Raw genomic sequence first — 18488 nt, 5'->3', positions numbered from 1 at the left:
CTCTCGGGTAAGGTTTGCAAAGGATTATTTGTTTGTGGCCTTGCTCAAGCCGGCAGGTAGTGTGTGTCGATGTGCACTTGTGTTATGTAGACTGCGTTTCTGCAGGTGTATCCTTCGGGCTGGCGTCTTCTTTGATGGTAAATTGTCGGTTCATTGGTTTCTTGTTATATAAGGGGTTGAGTAATGTAGTGTTCGTGTTCGTCAAATACAAGGTGAATGTGTATACACATTGTGACAGCCCTTTGGATGGACCTGGTGAGCTTTCGAGGTTAGTTGAGATCATCGGATGGAAGAGGTGAAGGGGTCAGACAGCTTGGGTTGTTGCGAACGCTGTTTACAGTTCGCTCTACAGCATCTGAAGCCAGGGTTGAGGCGAAACGGGTATGCGTCACTGAATGTGACATTCTAGGAGAAAAGAAGATAGATAGAGAGTCCAATTCTGAGGATGCATGCTACATATGGGAGAACCCGCAGGAATGAGGGTCATATTTCCTCGATCCCCTGACCTGGGCCCAGAGGTAAAAGCACATTATTACCCAATAAACACAGGATGGGAGTTGTATTCAATCCTCCATGAGACTGAGATGCTCTCGAGGACCCTATATCTACATATGGCAGAATTGTATTGCTGAGGGATGAACCAAAGACTGAGGTATCCACTGCCTTGTCATAGCACATTGGCTGAAGAGGTTCGAGGACCGACAACAAGGAGACGACATCATGAAAAACAGCCTGAATACGTGCTAGATACAATAAATTACAGTATGGGAAATAACTCATGATGGTTCCAGTAGTACTCAAAGGCATTCGTCTGAGAAATTAATTACTGCCGGGACCCCTTTTTAATAGCGTTGGATGAAGTATTGCATGGCATGCGAGTGATTAGATAGCTGGATATGCCAACCAAGTTGACAAAAGCCCAGCTGGTGATGATAATCATAATGGCTTGCATACCAGGTGCAATTCTTTGTGGAGAGTGTGCTCGGCGAGTTGCTTGGCTCAAGAATTGACTAGAATCAATGAAATCCGACCTTATGACATAAAAGAGCAAGAGTGTATATACTGCATATGGGTCTGATCCAAAGGCCGGTCTCATGCCCTAACCACATAGACGCTAATATTATGCTTCGGGAGGAGGCAAGCGACCTTATCGGGTAAGTTATCGTGACGGCATCACCGCAGGCTTCGTCGGCAGCGTCGCTCTTGTGATGCCCTTATCGCCATCATCGTGGACGTCGTTACGGGGTTGGTACAGCTCATCTCTTGACACTTGTTCCGTCTAACCCAAGCAGATCGCCAGGTGAATTTACTCGAGGCCTTTTCCAGCTTTTTGAAACATACACTAACTCGATACTGCATTGCCTGAATAAAGCCCTGAGATAGTGGCAGTAATCTTGAGAACTTGAACCACGTCAGTATTAGAAATACTGGTATCAGTGATTACAAACGAGCCTCCAGTTCAGGGTACAGACTCTACTGCAGCGAAGTGGAAATTACTCTCGCATGAATGGAAAGGGGAGGCACGTCGACTCGTGTCCCATGCTCACAGCACACGAAGATCTCGCAGATCCACGGCATCTCTGAGCTTGACACAAGCGCCATCGTTGATCCGTCCCACGACTTACAGCAACCAAAACGTAAAGAAACAACTTAGTACCATATCACGTTGCAAAGGAAAGTAAGTGCCCAGGGGCAGGCACTGGACGTACCTGCTATACTTGGTGCAATGGGGCCACGAAACCCAGAGTCTGCTGCTGAAATATTTTCTCGAAAACACAATCAACAGCACCCGACACCACCACCACCAGCAACAACAACACCAACACCAACACTACTACTAACAAAAAACACTAGTAAGTATATTTCCATGCTTTGCTCTTATCCACCTCGTTCTGTGACGTCCTTGACAACGGGAGATCCGATAACTGCCACAATATCCTGGACTTCTCTCTTGGGCTCCTTTTCTCTGCGTCACTTCCCTGCTTCTCTCCTGGCTCCCCTGTGTGTTTCCTGTCCTTCATTGCTATCCTTATTTCCTGTGCATCCCACCGATTATTGTACTAACACTCTGTATTGCCAGCTAAAAAGTCTTCCTCGGGCCCGTCACCATGAACATTGGGGCGCCGCCCCCGCCGACCCCTGCGAATAGAAACCACACCCTGCCTACCCCTGTCGCCGCCTCCCAGGAGGTCAAAAAACTGAAGAACGTAAGTACTTATAAGTCTTATATTTCGCCCCTTTCTATGTTCAGTCATTAATATTTCAATAATCAAAACAGAAGAACAGGCACGAGAAGCAGGTAAGCATCCCCTGTAACGAACCCCTTTACCATAGGTTTGCTAACCTATGACCTTTAATAGCTGAAGAAGAAGAAGGCCAAGGCTGCCGAGAAGGAGAAGGAGAAGGAGAAGGAGAAGGAGAAGGAGAAGGAGAAGGAGAAGGAGAAGGAGAAGGAGAAGAAAGACGACGCCGCCGCCGCCACCACTGCTGCTGCCGCCGCTAAAGACGAGGAGATGAATTAGATTTATTTTTCCCCTTTGGTCTCACTTGAAAGTGCTCTCGATCGAAAGGCTTTTTTGGACGGGCTTTGTTAAAGGAATGAATGAATAAATGAACAATTATATTATAACCGCACTTCCCTCGCCCGTGACTATCGCTGCGATTATTGGGTGGCGTGATCCCGCGAACGGAGAATAAATCCTCAGAGACTACCCTTCGATCATCAACCTGTAAGCTCGTGGGGAGAAGGTGGCCCTCGACGGGCTAAATCGAAAAGGCCGATAAGGGAAGAAGGATAAGGATACCATAGCAGCTTTGCAAGGAATCAATGCTTGGAGATATGAGATTCTATGTTCTAAAGACTATCCATATGGAAAAGATGTTTGCCCATTATGCATTTCGACGAATTGCCGAATTGTTTCGGCTCTTATATCTTATATATACTGATTTACTACATTATCTAAATAAACCGTGAGAAGGCTCGCTACTAAGCCCTCCTCTTTAATAATGACTTTATGTAGAAGATATGCATAAAGTCAACGTTTCGTTTCTGATCGACGACCTGTTGATCGAATTAAGGCCTCTGGATGAAAAGTTAGCTCTGCTGGTTGTCGATTGATAGCTGGCAGTTGAAATGTGAAATAGATATTCAAATGTGAGTTCGAAGGAATAACTTAAAGATTGAAGAGAGTTGGAGACATCTCCAATACGAATAAAAAGATTTGAGTAAAGGGTGCTTGGACAGATGATGACAGCCCCTGAATTGAGTTGACAGCTTGACGTCGAACCGACGAAGGAAGACCAGAAGAATGACAGCCCTTGAGCATGAAGCCTGTAGCCGGTGAAGAAACAAGGATATATCATAGTTTGATGAGTAGAGGATGGTGAAGTTGCTGGATGCTGGTTGGTGAAGACTGATCCCCAACTTGGGATATGTTCCCGATTGCCTGGTGTCTCGATTGGCTGGCTGATGACAACCAGTAATCCCCAAGCACTGTGGTTATCTGAAGTCTTGTCTTCTGAAACAGATATGTGCTGTGTGTGTCTGAATATGATGAGGCTGATATACTATGCGAACCACTCCGTTCCTTGGGGTGCAGCTGAAGCCCGCGGCCTCTCGGCTTAAATGCACATGAGCTAGAAATTCGAAACGCGTCACTGACTTTGCTGGTTCTATAGTCAAAGGTTCTAGAGAGACTGGTAGCTATCAAGTCGAAACGTCGAGTCCGGTGGAAGCAGATAAACTACCTGGGCAGCCAGTCAGAGACTGGATCGAGGTGTTTCGTATGGATGTGGCGTTGCTTGTTGGCCTCTTTTTGAACGTCCTTGTTGGGCTAGTATCCAGAGTGTTGAACTTGAGCGATTGAGTTAGCCCCTGATATCTCGTCACCTGCAGTCGGGTAACGGGGTAGTGCTTACCCAGATACCTCTCAGGACGTCACCCCTTTCCTCATGCTTGTTAAAGTGCCCATATTGTGGGATTCTTCCAAGACTTCAACACTTATTCCTCTTTGCGAACAACCAACAAAACACACAGGAACAAAACATACATGAGCAACACGTACATGAACAAAACACATGCAGCAACTCGATCGGAACAGCAACAGAAGCACACCGTAACGAGACAAACACTCATAGCCACGTGCGGTATCAAGGCAAGCACCCACGTCCGGTAGAGAGGCAAACACCCACAAGATATCTACCTATCAAAAGGAACAAAACCAACAAAAACAGGCAACAAAACACAATGGCCTCAGAAAGAGACCCAATAGAGAGGCAAACACCCACGATCTGCCTATCGGTGCTCCCAGAGACCCGAGCACCAGGCAGACCAAGTGCGCAACCACCGTCATCATTTGATGCTTCCAGGTCGACCGGGTTGCCGGGAATCACTCGCGGTTGCAAGGTCTCCCGGCATCACCATGAGTCACAGGATGCTCCAAACTCGAGTAAGTCACTCGCGACAGCAATGGTAACCGAGTCCCGAAGGCACTGGCAGGGTTGCCAGGAATCAATCGTGCGGAACAAGGTCTCCTGGCATCGCCAAATCACATGGAAATCACACTCACTGCTAGCTCTGTCCAACTCTACAAACCATGAACGATCTGGCTGAGTTGATGATGATGTGTATAGAGACAACAATTTTGTCTTCCCAGCCACAACATTTACTAACATGATCTCGAATTTCGCAGCCAACAAATGGCTGGAGTGGGATAATAGCCAGGGGTAGCCGTGAAGAGGTCAAGGCGAAGGAGAAGTCAGACAAGGATCTCAAGAACTACCCATCAATATCCAACCTGTGAATCCGTGTCCGTGGGTTTGGAGACGAAGGATCTCTTCAGCTATCCCAGGCTTCTGGTGAAGAGCGAGCGGGTAGTGTGTTGATCTTATAGTTTCCACGCCGTCACTGAGGCTTGTCCACTGCTAACACAAGGCCAAGGCCAAGAGGACCGGTGTGGAATTGACCAGAGTGTTATCTAGCCAAGACTCAAGATGCAACCGTCCCTCAGGGTTTCATGATCGTGCAATGCAACCTACGGTGGTATTTGCCTTGCTTGGGTGCAGTCGCTCCCATTCGCCATGGCGCGCTCATCCCGTGCGCTGGCGTTGGTTTCAAGCTGACCATGCTCATCAGCACCGCTGTTAGAGCGAGTGCGTCGGCCGAGGTAGCCACGTGGGCCGAGTTAACTGATATGGTTGTATCAGCTGAGTGGCTTGCTTTACCATATGTGCCACTTAGGTCGTACAGTCCAGCTTTGCAAGCTAGATGGAGTTCACTCCTCAGATCCAGATCACCCATGTTAGGCGTGGTGTCATTTCGGCAGCGAGACATGAGGCGGACGATATAATGCACAACTTGGCCGCAAGCATGTTCACTATGTGACGGAGACCTTGACTGCGATGATCTTCAGTTCTGTCATCTGCTCTTGTGCGCCATTTCTCCCATTAGGGAGAGATCTCTAGCTCTCGTGCTGTAACCCAAACACTCGAACTGTCGGATCTTGAGGAAATATGCAACTTGGAAGAGCTGCTTGCCTTGTAATCGGCGAGCTCAGACGCTTCTTCGATGGATCAGACACGGAAGAGCCTTGGGCTGAGAGTATTTGCCATGGAATTTGGAGACGGCAGGGTTGTCCATATGTCTCTGGGAGGTTTCGTGGTGCCGTTCAGGGGTAATAGGTGAAGGTCTGTTCACATGTAACAGAACGAATGAAAGACGAAGCATGGGAAGGTTAGGACTCGGGGAAAGTGATATCTTCTGATCAGTTTTAGGCGCAAAGTGGAAGTTTTATCATTGTGCTGGGCCCCGGACATTGAACAGTCCAGGTAGGCTCAACCTGCCGGGAGGTATAGTGCGGGTTGATACGAAGTCATGCTCACCCACGGCTGACTGCATATTACTATACTCATGACAACTGTTTTGGCTGGTGTCTTCTCAGTCGGACGGATGCCAAGCAAACATTTTATCTTTGCTGGTTCTATTACGTGGGCAATTTGAACAGTCTCCTTATCTCCGCATCCGACCGCAAAGGATCGGGACAACGTTACATGTTCCATTCCATCTAACCCATCCACTAAGTTAACTAGGACCGTGAAATATGTCGCAGCGCCAAACACTGCTCTCCTCGGCGTCCGCATGAATTGACATTGACACAGTGCCTGGCTAACACCCACCAGCGTCATGATATACGACACGGGCAACAGCAGCACGAATGCCTCTCCGATGTTCCGGAGCAAGCGCAAGAAGAGGACATCGCGGGGCATGCTCGAATGCTCGAATGCCCGATAAGGGGAAAGGTGCCAGAGCATGAACTGCATAAGTTCTGAGCTATGCCAGATTTGGAGCTTAATGACACATCCGAGCTGGGCAAGGCTGTCCTAAGAAGCGGCAATGCTAAAGGCCAATTGAATTACACCTTTCCAGAATCACACGACGCGATAGTTGCAGCGATGGCCTGGCGGTAGGTACCTTCTATAGCTTGCCAGGGAGACTGCAGACCGAGGCGTGAATTTGGTTGTGGGGATGTGGATGGCTCGGCTCGCATATCACCAACCTGCCTGCAAGTCTGTCCTTGAGCAGACGAACGAATACCGATTGAATGGAGACCAGATACATAGTGCTGAGCTTTCGTAAGTTCCTGGTCCGGAGAAGTAAGCCGAGGACTTCTGGAAATACAAGAGAAACGCTGCTTGGGGGGTCTAAAGAAGTAAGGGACACCGAAGTCCGTTATGAGGTGGTCACTGAAGGCCATCGCAGTCTGATTTCCGGCGGAATGTATGTCGATAACTCTGCTTCGCCTTGGATTGAATGGACCGGGCAGTCATTCACGATCCATGCAAACCTTGTCAAGTGTATGACCTTCATTTCCGTCCACCAGATGCGATGCACATCTGACCTGCACTGCGTATGTCAACGCGCATCCCTAACTTTATTTGGATTTCTTCGAATAGTTTCGGATTTTTGGCACCATCAGCAGGCGTCGCCTTGTACACGGGTCTAGCTCTATCAACTTATTGATGTTCTGAGAGGTATTGCCATCGCCATTCAGGGGCTTAGTTTAACAGGAGTTTTGCTTCCAAAGGTATGAAAGGGACGGTCTCGACGAATGTGAGCCATGAGGTCCATGAAAGTAAACTCAGGAAAGGAGGCCCAGGATGCTCTTGCATGTACGTAGTATATCATACTGAGCACGTTCCATATTCATTGGGAAGTCGGGGAGCAACCCGCCCCCTAGGTGTTGAAGAGTACAGCAGTAACGAAGGTATAAACGGCGCCCCTGGCCTTTGGGGCGAGTGGGAGAGTACCCGGCCACAGACAGCTGCAGCGGGACCTAGTACTGATCCTGCGTTGGATGGCAAGCCCACGTCTCGTCCAATCTAAACCCCTAGTACTACTACATCAGGGGATGCGGCTCAATTGGCCACAGGTTTCGTGAAGTACGCGCTGATGCGGGCGACATATCCAATCCCGACGCATCTGGATTTCTGCCAATTTACCTCGTTGGCTAATTGGCTAAGTCAGCGGAAATACCGGCGCCGGAAACTGGTGGGCCCGGAAACATGTTTACTGTATTCGGCTGAGGCGACAACACCCGGCGGCACGCCTCTGCTTCTCGACTGCAGGGATGTATTGGTCTGCGATCCCAACAGCTTGGAGAACTTTTACGAAACTGGCACAGGGCGTGAGCGTTAAGCAGGCAGGATGTCTTACTAACAGACATGCGACACTGTGTCAAAGGGGAATCGCCGGCGCTGGCCGAGCGGTCGCTTCGTGAGGTCCGGCTTTGGTGTCATCCCAGTAAAGTTCCGTATTATCCTTATCCTGGCCAAGATACGGAGTAGTGCTTGCTGGTTGCTAGGCACAGGCCCAGAGTAGACAAGACCCCTCGGTCGCAACCTAACCACTTAGACCCTGGCGACTCACATGAGCCTCATGGGATCTAGACTTTTCATCTGCGTACATCTACCAGTTTTGCCATAGGCGTTTCGATATTAGCATATACACTTGTCCATTCGAAAAAAGCCTCACTGTCCTCCGCAATTCAATGTAAATCACCATTTTCTAGATTATTATTTACTATGGGAGGCCGAAGGAGTTCTACGTACATATTAGTAGATAACATTGACTGGAGACCAAATAGCACAAGCGCCAACCTTGCGGACAGGGCATACGCATGACGTATCAATGGCTCGCCCGCCGCTTGGAGGACTCAATAGAAATAGCTAACGATGCTACATTTCTCATCTTCCATGCCCATGTCACTTGCTATGCCAGTCGCCTGCAATGGGTAAGATATGAGAAGGCGAAGTTAACATTATGATGAAACTTGGTAACTGGGCAGAGGGAAATGGGCAGACTGGTGGATGGATTATGTTATGACATCAACGAGGGGTACTACAATTTGGGCCTCAAGCGCAAAAAATGTGTGAGCAAACCCACTCACGTAGTCACGGTGACTCAGGCCGAGTCGAGGTGCCTAGTGCGTGCCTAAAGTATCTGCCCCTCCAAGGTGGCTGTGCGTACGAATTGGGCAGAATTTTGAGGGGGGAAGCCTTGGGGTTTTAGAGTGATACAGAATTTTCACCAAAATTGGGCAACAGCTTTCTTGTGGGCGGCAAGAAGCAAGAGAACCCCCGCAGCTCTGGCCACTGAAAAAGATTTGCTGAACGCAGCCGCCGCCGCCCCACTTCAAGCGTCCTCTGCAATTCATATATGGCCACAACAGCTCCCAAAGCGATTTCCATCCTACCTTCTTCCCTCGAACATCTATCCCGCTGATCTGGCATTTCAAGGTAAGCCCTCGTGCACTTCCATCGTCTTCGCAACAGCATCTCATCGAGGAATCATTTCTTCTGTCCTCTCATCATCTTCTCAACTAACTTGCGTTCTTCATCGCAGCATCCAGACAACGCAACCAACCAAACCAACTTCCTGAGAATCATCCAACACCGCCAACATGGGGTAAGCATCGCCGCGAATCCATCGTCTTCGCCATCGTCACATCACTAACAACTGCCTCGCAGTAAGGAGAAGGCTCATATCAACATCGTTGTCATCGGACACGTCGATTCCGGCAAGGTAAACCCGCCGTCCATATCACACTGCCACTCGATTGATACTAACTTGACTGCAGTCCACCACCACCGGTCACTTGATCTACAAGTGCGGAGGTATCGACAAGCGTACCATCGAGAAGTTCGAGAAGGTTAGTTCATTTGCCCACGTTCCCATCACACATTCCCGCATTCTTTGCCCTTCATGACTGCTGGCATTTTTGCTGCTTGTCCCGCCATATCCTACCCCGCCTCTCTCTACCCCTCCAAATTTTTTCCCAAGCCCTGAATTCGAGTCCCCACATTTTTACACGCACGGACCCAACTCCACCCCACTTCCACACATCAACACCATATATCATCACATCTTCCATCAACACTTCAACACCTCATCTACTATCGTGGACCATGCTGACAACGTCGACAGGAAGCTGCGGAATTGGGAAAGGGAAGCTTCAAGTACGCCTGGGTTTTGGACAAGCTCAAGGCCGAGCGCGAGCGTGGTATCACGATCGATATCGCTCTGTGGAAGTTCGAGACCGAGGAGTACAATGTGACGGTCATTGACGCTCCCGGCCACCGTGATTTCATCAAGAACATGATCACTGGTACTTCGCAGGCCGACTGCGCCATTCTCATCATTGCCGCCGGTACTGGTGAGTTCGAGGCTGGTATCTCCAAGGATGGCCAGACCCGTGAGCACGCTCTGCTCGCTTTCACCCTGGGTGTCAAGCAGCTCATCGTGGCCATCAACAAGATGGACACCACCAAGTGGTCCGAGGCCCGCTACAAGGAGATCATCAAGGAGACCTCCTCTTTCATCAAGAAGGTCGGCTACAACCCCAAGGAGGTCGCCTTCGTGCCCATCTCCGGTTTCCACGGCGACAACATGCTGGAGGAGTCCGGCAACATGCCCTGGTACAAGGGCTGGGAGAAGGAGACCAAGGCTGGCGGCAAGAAGACCGGCAAGACCCTGTTCCAGGCCATTGACGCCATCAACTCGCCCCAGCGTCCCACCGACAAGCCCCTGCGTCTTCCCCTCCAGGATGTCTACAAGATCGGTGGTATTGGAACTGTGCCCGTCGGCCGTATCGAGACCGGAACTCTGAAGCCCGGTATGGTCGTCACCTTCGCCCCCGCCAACGTCACCACCGAGGTCAAGTCGGTCGAGATGCACCACCAGCAGCTGCCCGAGGGTTTCCCCGGTGATAACGTTGGTTTCAACGTCAAGAACGTCTCCGTCAAGGAGATCCGCCGTGGCAACGTTGCCGGTGACTCCAAGAACGACCCCCCCTGGGTGCCGCTTCTTTCAACGCCCAGGTCATTGTCCTCAACCACCCTGGCCAGATCGGTGCCGGTTACGCTCCCGTCCTGGATTGCCACACCGCCCACATTGCCTGCAAGTTCTCTGAGCTTCTTGAGAAGATCGACCGCCGTACTGGTAAGTCGGTTGAGAACTCTCCCAAGTTCGTCAAGTCTGGTGATGCCGCCATCGTCAAGATGATTCCCTCCAAGCCCATGTGCGTGGAGGCCTTCACCGACTACCCTCCCCTGGGTCGTTTCGCCGTCCGTGACATGCGTCAAACCGTCGCTGTCGGTGTCATCAAGTCCGTTGAGAAGGCCGCTGCCGGTTCCGGCAAGGTCACCAAGTCCGCTGCTAAGGCTGGCAAGAAATAAGTGCGTCAACGCATTTATTTCCATCCTCCTTGTGGTCGGCTTTGCCTTCTGAGGCTCAGCTGCCTTACGACGCTCTCACGACACGACTTAATGTCACGAATCTTCTTGTCTCTTTCGATGATCACTGGGACATTTGACTTAGGGGAAAAAAGATATGAAGGGAAGGGTTATGGACTTTTTCACGACAAAACTTCTCAATAGTGTGCTTGTAGTACCGAAATAGAGTCATAGACAAGTGGTCTGAAACTTACTCATTCGTCGTTCGACACGTGAACTCCTGTGTTTAATATATGCCAAGTGTGACGAAGTTGACCGTTGATGAATACTGTTACAGTACAAATCCATGAAGCCACCACACCATTACGTACAAGTCAACCTAAAGAATGTGCACTTCACATAAGTTAGACTCCTATTTTTCTGCAGGAGACGAGTGTAGGCATTACTGGTGCTAGAGTTGTACATGATATATACAAAGTTCTTATGTTCATCACGCCATTTTTAATATACAAGGTGTTTCTTTCATAGCACACAGCTGGCCCGAACCTCTTCGCTCCTTTGCCTTTGATCATGGAGCAAATCCAGACCAGAACTTGGCAGTCTGGGCAGTCTTGTACACGAGATCCAAGAAGTCCTGCAAAGACGCCGGCTTGTCCAGCTGCTTCGAGGCGTCGTTGGGAGAAGCATCCACAGAGGACTGCGTGGGAGAAAGAGCAAGCTCGGCCCGACGCCCGCCGCCTTGGCCGGCCTCGATGCTCGTGTAGGTCAAGGTGTGGCCCTCGTATGGAATGCGGACGGCGCGGTGCAGCTCGAGACCCGCGAACTCGTAGAGGATGCTGATGGGCTGGTTCTTGTCGTTGGGGGTGCGCGATTGGATGGACTTTGCTAGCCTGGCGGTTCTCCTGTTCAACTTGACCGTGAGTTTGGGGTGCGTGGGTGCGGGCGGCGCGATGTGGGAGGGGTAGGACTTGTAGAAGAGGCGGGCCGGGATCTGGAACCGCTGCTGCTCGGGCATCTCGAGCTTGCCTTCGGAGATGTCGAGGCGGGCCCGGCGGAGGAAATCCTCGATGGGCTGCCAGAGGCCAGCTCCTCGGGGTTGCCCTGCAGCGTGGCGAAGCGCTGCTGCTGCACGCGGATGTCGACGGGCGAGGCGGCGAGCATGACGTCGTGGACGTGGGTCTCGGTGATGGCGCGCATGGAGTGGATGCCTGTGATCTCGGGCTCGTCGCTGTCGGTTAGAGCTAGGCGGAGCTCGAGGAACGGGCCGGGCAGGTTGGGTTCCAACGGGTTCTGGCTCGGCGTAGGGACGAAGCGGAGTAGGATGGTATGCTCGACCGAGAAGGGCGGCGGCGTGGCATCTTCTTTTGTAAGCCCTTGCGTTGTGGTTGTTTATGCTGTCCATGGAGCGTAATGAGCTGCATGGGGTGCGGAACAACAGGCGAGAAGATGCGGGCGTACTTGTCTAGATCCTCGTTGGGCCCAATCTGGGGAGTGAGCGCCTTGGCCGGCGCGCCCGTCGCATCCAGCAGAACGTGGCCGAAAACAGCGGATGTCGTCGTGTGCAGTTCGGGGGACCAGCGAACTGGATGATAAGGGAAGATTTCTTTCCGTTGGATTTCTGCATCCTCCAGGGCCTGGATATTCGAGTCTTGTAGGAGCTTGGCCACATCGGATGGCTCACCCACGGTCCGCGTTGCAGAACCGTCTTCTTCAAAGGTTGATGCCGGCGTATCAGAGAGTAAAAGACTGTCGGGGAGGAGGTTTTGTTCCTCGGCTACAGACCCCTAACCGCAGGCGGGCTTGATAACCGAGCCCACCTACCCAGCTTGTCTTTCCAGTTCCATTTCTCTTTGCTATACTCATCAACTAGGAATTGGTCCCCCTGGCAGACGCTTTGGTCTGGTCTGGCGCATATAGTTTCGTAAGGACAGGTTCAGGTTTGAGAACGGCAAGAAGGAGACGGGCAACAACATGTCGCATATCCTCCACATCGTACTCTTTCTCCCCCTCCTGTTTGTGGCCCCTGGATTCAAGCCAAGTTACGGTTAACTGGGAGACAGGATTTAGTTCACACATCCAAAGAAGGTCATACTGGGACAACTTACTTTTTTCGTACTGGTGCTCTGAGATACAAAGGTATTAGATATGCGACCAACCTCCTCTAGTACTGCACCATCGATGACGTCTTGAGTTTGTTCTCTACCGACGAAAGAGGCAGGGAAGTTGCGTGTCCTGAGTTTTTGGAGAATCACACCCAGCTCGTGTATCAAAGTCTCGGTTTTAGGTCGGGAGGCGACGAAGCGAATGGTTTGCCTCGATTTGAAGACTTCCATGCTCTCGCCGCGTTCGAGAACTCGTTCGTTGATGCGCTTGAGGAATCGCCGTGTGCCTCGCATCAGCATAGTGAACTCGAGCCTGCGCATCGTGACTTCCAACTGGCCCAAACCCCCCATGAGTTCCTCGATGTGCAGGCCCCAGCACTCGCGCATGATGCGCACAGCAAGCTTTTCTTTGCGAGACGCCTTTTCCGAGACATAGCCGTGGAGGTGTTGATCCGTATCCTCTGGAAGACCACCGGAAGCCACCTCATCCGAGCTGAGTCGCACCCAAGGCGACAGTTCGCGGATCCAGGGGTATTTAGGAATCGGGGTAGTGGAATCTGCCTCACCCTGAGGGTTTGCTTCGCTCGAGTCTGCGTGGTCTTGCACATCTTCGGCTTGGGCCTCGAGTCCGTCTTCCTCGTGTTCGCTCTCTAAAGGCTCATCCGTCTCAACCTCAGCCTCTAAATCCTCATCCGTCTCAACCTCAGCCTCTACTTCTTTCAAAGCAGCCTTGAACTTATCGATATAGTCGTCGAGCTGAGGTTTCAGGAATCCCTCGGTGAGCTTGTTCTGTATCGCGCGGAACTCTTTCTCCGGGAGGTAAGTCTCCGACTCTGGGCAGAGTCCGTCGATATTAGCACGAACCTCCGCAGGCGTAACCGCTTCGTCCTGGCGTTCGAGTAAAGCTTGGATTTCAAGTTGTGACGAGTCTTCTTTCGCGGTCGCAGTGCCTTTGGCCGCAACACTATGCTTCTTTGACTTGTATAAACCGAAATCCTTCATGACAATGGCGTAAGCCGGCTTGCCTAACATGTCCTGACCAAGACTCTCGGCTGCTTCTGCAAGCAGTCTATTGCGAGACAAAAACCGCTTGTTCATGTTTATCCGCTTGAATGTGGGTTTTTCTTCCTCCGGCCTCAGGGTCGGACTATAGCTCGGTTTATGAAAAGAGACCGGGTCGTAACGCCTGATTGAGACATCGGATGTGGGCGATGATTCGTCTCGGGCGCCCGTACCAAGCTCGGTCTTGATGGAAGTATCGTGCTCCTCGTCAAGGCTCTCGTCTTTTGTGGCCGAGCGAGCTGCAGCTGGGTCATTGGTAAACCATCGTAAAGTCTGTCGCCGGCTTGCGACGGCCGCACTATATCGTGTTACGGCATGGGGATATCGAGGCCGGGTGGCTTGACTGAGAAGCCGTATGCGGCACCCTGGACAAATCGCACCGCCAGAAAACTTTCGTGATATCATGAAGACCAAATAAGAACCCAACCCGAAGGACCGTATCATGTACACATTGGCAGACAACTTGGAACTAGTTCTCAGCCTATAAGAACCTCGACCCTGGTGGTGAAGAATCCGGATATGCGCAGGGACTTTTTGCTCCAAGCTATGCGATAAAGCGAGGCGATAAGAGGGGAGGTGGGTCCGTTCCCGGGATTCTCAATTAAGGCCTGGGACGCGCGCAGACGCGGTTGCTGCTGCACTTTAGCCAAGACGAAGACGGGTAGTTAGTTGCCCCTCTACGGACTCGATAGTACTTGCGCATCACTTCCGCTCACGTCATACATGTGGTGTGTCCGCAGTCGCCAGTCTTGTTTCTGCAACACTGATCAGCTCTCCAGACCACTTCACATTCCCGACGTGTTCGACTTGCAATGCCGACGCAAACCCAAAGACGCCGTCAGAACGACGACGACGAGCCCAGACGGCGATCTCGCCGTCAAGCCGACTCCGACGCCGAGGATGCTTCGAGCCAAGATGAAGAGGGCGATGTTAGTATGGGAGGTGGCGGCGACGAACCCCAGCTTATCAAGAAGCTGGTGCGGTATGCTCTAGCATGCGAGCACGCCAGAATACCAATCAAGAGGGATGGCATACGCGAGAAGGTCCTAGGTAGCAACTCGAGATCCTTCAAGGCCATTTTCGACGGAGCCCAGCTCCAATTGCGTGAGGTGTTCGGCATGGAGATGGAAGAACTGCCAGTCAAAGAGAAGCGCACGCTTAAAGAGAAGCAGAGTAAGTACCATCACATTATCCCCGATTGATGCCAATTCTTTCCATGATGGGAATAGGAGCTGACCGCTCTGCGTTTTGAACAGAAGCTACAGCCAGGAAAGCCACCGGCGCGGCTTCATCGAGACAATATGTTCTGGTCACGACCCTGCCGCTGCAGTACAAGAAACCGGAGATAACCGCACCATCGCGAGCACCGAGCGCCAGCGAGGAGGGCGCATACATTGGCGTATACTCCTTCTTGATCACCATAATCACTATCAGCGGCGGTGAGCTCAGCGACATGAAGCTGAAGCGTCACCTTGCACGCGTCAACGCCGGCCAGAACCTGCCGATGGGCAAGACGGATGAAGTCCTTACCAAGCTTGTGCGTCAAGGCTACCTTGACAGGGTTGTGGAGAAAGCAGACCATGCCGAGGAGGATACAGTGACATGGTGTGTGGGCACCAGAGGCAAAGTCGAGTTTCCTCCGGAAAGCATCAAAGGGTTCCTCACAATAGTCTGGGGAGATGACAAACCCGACGATTTCGAAAAGAAGGTTAATAGAAGTCTTGGGCTGGCTGCTGGCGAAGATGCTGGCGGTGCATAATTATACGGATGCACCTCAAGGGTCGTGCCTGTTTTTATAGTAGCGTCGCAATTCTTGTGATTAGCGACATCATGGTTGGCGTTGGGAGGAACCTTTCTGGACGGCGTTGCAGGAAATAGGAACACGAGGGTCAGTGTTATATATTATACCCCGCCAAGGATCTTGGCTTGTTATTGCAGAACAAAGCTGTTCCCGCAGCGATTACTTCTAATCCTCTACTTTTAAGACTTCTTCCATATCTGACGCTCGTGATTCCTCGGAGATGAGCGCGAAGGCATACTTGAATTGCCGTCAATGTTCCCATATCCATTCCATCCCCAGTAGCGTCGCTTTCCCCTCGTATGCTGCCTAATCCATTTCAATCAGACAACGTCGACTGGCTGAAATAGTGGCGCGTCTGGACGGGCTCTGCGTGAGCGTCTCGCGTAGTCCGACTCTGTTTCGCGTGGGGACGATCGTATTGTTTTTTTGGTGGTAACCAATGCTTGCTCAACCATCCATTCTTCTTCATGTGACTTTTGACTCTTCATTCCTGCGCGCGCGGCGTCGGCGGCGCCATGTACATCTCCTGGTCCTCGCGGGGTGGCGGCGGGCCGCAGGGCTGGATCATCTTGCGGAGCAACCGAGAGCGCAGCTTGGCCGCGGGCTCGTTCAGATTCAGGCTCAAGTGGGCGAGCAGCACGGGGCGGTTGACGATGGAGCTGTACGTGTCGCGGGCGTAGTTGGTCTTCCACTCCCACGAGGTCGTGTCCGGATGGCCGGTACCGACGTACTTGGCCTGCAGGCGCTCCAGCTCTTGCTGAGTGCGAAGTTTGTCGGCCTAGATTGCTGTTTATTAGTTTGCGGTGCGACGCGATGCGACAGGATGGGCGAATGGCTCCACGGGAGACGCCGGGCAAAGCAGTGGGCTGAATGTTGAAGAATGATCAAGGTGGAATCGAGAATCACTTACCATGTTGTTAGCAGGAGATCAGTTCTGGTGATGTCCTGGATGCGACAGACTGTACGTAGTTGTTGCTCCGTTCTTTCGTTGCTCCTATTACGAGAGAACGTCGGTGTGGCTAGGCCAGCTGTGGCGCAAGCTTGGACCCTATCCCGACCTCTTAGCAGGTACTCTTAGCAGACAACCAAACATCTCGTCTCAAAAGGCAACTACTTTTAATTGATGTCCATCTCTAATCAGTGAATTATAAAAACACGGACTTTTCCCAGTAATCTTATTACTTCTGATTCAATCCTCCTCAATTGGACTCCGCTGGAAGGTGTCCCCATCCCCAAACTTGGCTGGCTTCAATGCCCTCGGAAGCTAGCAGGTTTATCAACAACCGGGTCTACTGAGAGACCAAGGGCCGTTCTCGCCTTTGAGCAACTGAAGTGCCTGCTCAACTAACCGGACATACCCTTTATCAGTATGTTGGAGCCATGGGACGAGGTTCTCACGCAGGAAAAGGAGAGGCAGTCATGCGCAGAGGATGTCACAGCCATACAAGTAGCTTGTGTGGCGGACCATGGCAAGTTACATGTCGCTGAATGCACAGAGTGCTGGCCGAGGCTCCTGAACAGGATGCGCGATCGCTATCTCAACTCGGCCACCAAGGAATGGTTCTCGGGCAGGCGTTTATTTCTCCAAGACCTCGACACCCTGTTCACGCAAGCTCATGAGTACAAAACAGATCTCAAGACTATAGAGCAGAGGATATCTGACGAGAAGCGAGAATGGTTCCGTGACAAGGCCAAGAACTTGGGCTTCCAGTCGGCCGCCAAGTCGCCAGCCGAGGCCAAGGCTCTACAGCAAAAGCTGAACGACCGCAGCATACCAGTCGAGGAGCTTGTTCCGGAATTCAGAAATGCCCTCGGCGAGGATGCGAGCGGGAACCAGAACACCCTCAATGATTTGCTGGACCGGTTAAAAACTGCCAAGTCTCCCCAATCAAGAGCCGAGGCCTATGTTGACATCTTCTTCCAACCTGGAAGGGAGACAGCAGGTGCTGCCAAGTCACAGAAGTATATTGACATGGTTCGCAACGGGACCCCCATTGCCGACGTCATCCATGTGATGCTTCGCGATCGCCAAGCCAGCAAAGGAAACCAGGAACAGAAAGAGGCTCTTCAGAAGAAATTAGAGGAACTTCGCAGGGCAAAGGCGGCTCACGAGGTGGACAAGGCAAAGAAGGCAAAACTCAAGCAGGAGGTGTTGAGCGCGGCTGCGGTCGACGACGTTTCGGAAGTCTGTCTGGCCTGTTCACAGACGATTCCTGGCGACTATTCTTCATGTTCACTCTGCGACGTGCTTACGGAAACGTACTCGATCCGAAAGGAGTCAACGCTCTTCTGCCCGGCCGAAGAGTGCAGCGTGAAAGGCCTAGTACGTATCATATCCCCGAGCCAGCTCCCTATTACTCACAAGACGGACAGGAAGCGCATTGGGCCAAGGCACATTTGTGCGCCGCGGGAGATCACTGCATAGACCTACAAAAGGAAGACGTGGACATGGACGGAGACAACCGTATCACCGTTCTGTGTCGAGAATGCGTCGAGGCTTTCAAGGTGGAGTCGGTCTTCTGCTCTCCTCAATGCTACAGCGACAACTTCCAGAGGCACCGAGAGGGTGTCCACCTGTCCGAATGGGCCAAGATTGGTGAGATTGCCGACGACGATGACGATCTCGAATATCTGCCTGGGGACGAGTCGAAATATCGGGCGAGGAAGATTGAGAAACACTTCGTAGTCTTTGACGATGTCCTAGCAGATCTGGAAAAGAAGACATCAGCACCGTAGGAGTGGCTGTTGGCTCGATACCGAATGAAATGCAACGGTCAGGACTACGAAGGGATGCG

General features: G+C 51.6%; 6 protein-coding genes across 6 annotated transcripts; 4 read left to right on the top strand and 2 right to left on the bottom strand.

The window, feature by feature from the left end:
- Nucleotides 1-2108: 2108 nt before the first annotated feature.
- PG998_012600 (uncharacterized protein) lies at nucleotides 2109-2522 on the top strand (the record flags this gene model as incomplete). The annotated part of the gene is made up of 3 exons (XM_066879416.1): nucleotides 2109-2207; nucleotides 2279-2299; nucleotides 2361-2522. The coding sequence occupies 3 exons, from the start codon at nucleotides 2109-2111 to the stop codon at nucleotides 2520-2522; spliced, it is 282 nt and encodes a 93-aa protein (XP_066725800.1).
- A 6435-nt stretch (nucleotides 2523-8957) lies between these two features.
- PG998_012599 (translation elongation factor EF-1 alpha) lies at nucleotides 8958-10731 on the top strand (the record flags this gene model as incomplete). The annotated part of the gene is made up of 5 exons (XM_066879415.1): nucleotides 8958-8962; nucleotides 9025-9079; nucleotides 9135-9206; nucleotides 9482-10351; nucleotides 10375-10731. 5 exons carry the CDS (start codon nucleotides 8958-8960, stop codon nucleotides 10729-10731), a joined length of 1359 nt encoding a protein of 452 aa, XP_066725799.1.
- A 565-nt stretch (nucleotides 10732-11296) lies between these two features.
- PG998_012598 (uncharacterized protein) lies at nucleotides 11297-13928 on the bottom strand (the record flags this gene model as incomplete). Its single annotated transcript, XM_066879414.1, has 4 exons — nucleotides 11297-12122; nucleotides 12187-12474; nucleotides 12620-12777; nucleotides 12834-13928. 4 exons carry the CDS (start codon nucleotides 13926-13928, stop codon nucleotides 11297-11299), a joined length of 2367 nt encoding a protein of 788 aa, XP_066725798.1.
- Nucleotides 13929-14704: 776 nt separating this feature from the next.
- Nucleotides 14705-15651, top strand: PG998_012597 (uncharacterized protein; the record flags this gene model as incomplete). The annotated part of the gene is made up of 2 exons (XM_066879413.1): nucleotides 14705-15065; nucleotides 15149-15651. 2 exons carry the CDS (start codon nucleotides 14705-14707, stop codon nucleotides 15649-15651), a joined length of 864 nt encoding a protein of 287 aa, XP_066725797.1.
- Nucleotides 15652-16177: 526 nt separating this feature from the next.
- Nucleotides 16178-16606, bottom strand: PG998_012596 (uncharacterized protein; the record flags this gene model as incomplete). Its single annotated transcript, XM_066879412.1, has 2 exons — nucleotides 16178-16471; nucleotides 16604-16606. 2 exons carry the CDS (start codon nucleotides 16604-16606, stop codon nucleotides 16178-16180), a joined length of 297 nt encoding a protein of 98 aa, XP_066725796.1.
- Nucleotides 16607-17062: 456 nt separating this feature from the next.
- Nucleotides 17063-18429, top strand: PG998_012595 (uncharacterized protein; the record flags this gene model as incomplete). Its single annotated transcript, XM_066879411.1, has 2 exons — nucleotides 17063-18016; nucleotides 18067-18429. The coding sequence occupies 2 exons, from the start codon at nucleotides 17063-17065 to the stop codon at nucleotides 18427-18429; spliced, it is 1317 nt and encodes a 438-aa protein (XP_066725795.1).
- Nucleotides 18430-18488: the final 59 nt, after the last annotated feature.

Source organism: Apiospora kogelbergensis, assembly GCF_038363985.1.
Source record: "Apiospora kogelbergensis strain CBS 113332 chromosome Unknown utg000008l_segment0_segment0, whole genome shotgun sequence".
Classification (NCBI taxonomy): Eukaryota; Fungi; Ascomycota; class Sordariomycetes; order Amphisphaeriales; family Apiosporaceae; genus Apiospora; species Apiospora kogelbergensis.
The sequence above is the reverse complement of the archived record's forward strand: the minus strand, read 5'-3'. Positions and strand labels throughout refer to the sequence as shown.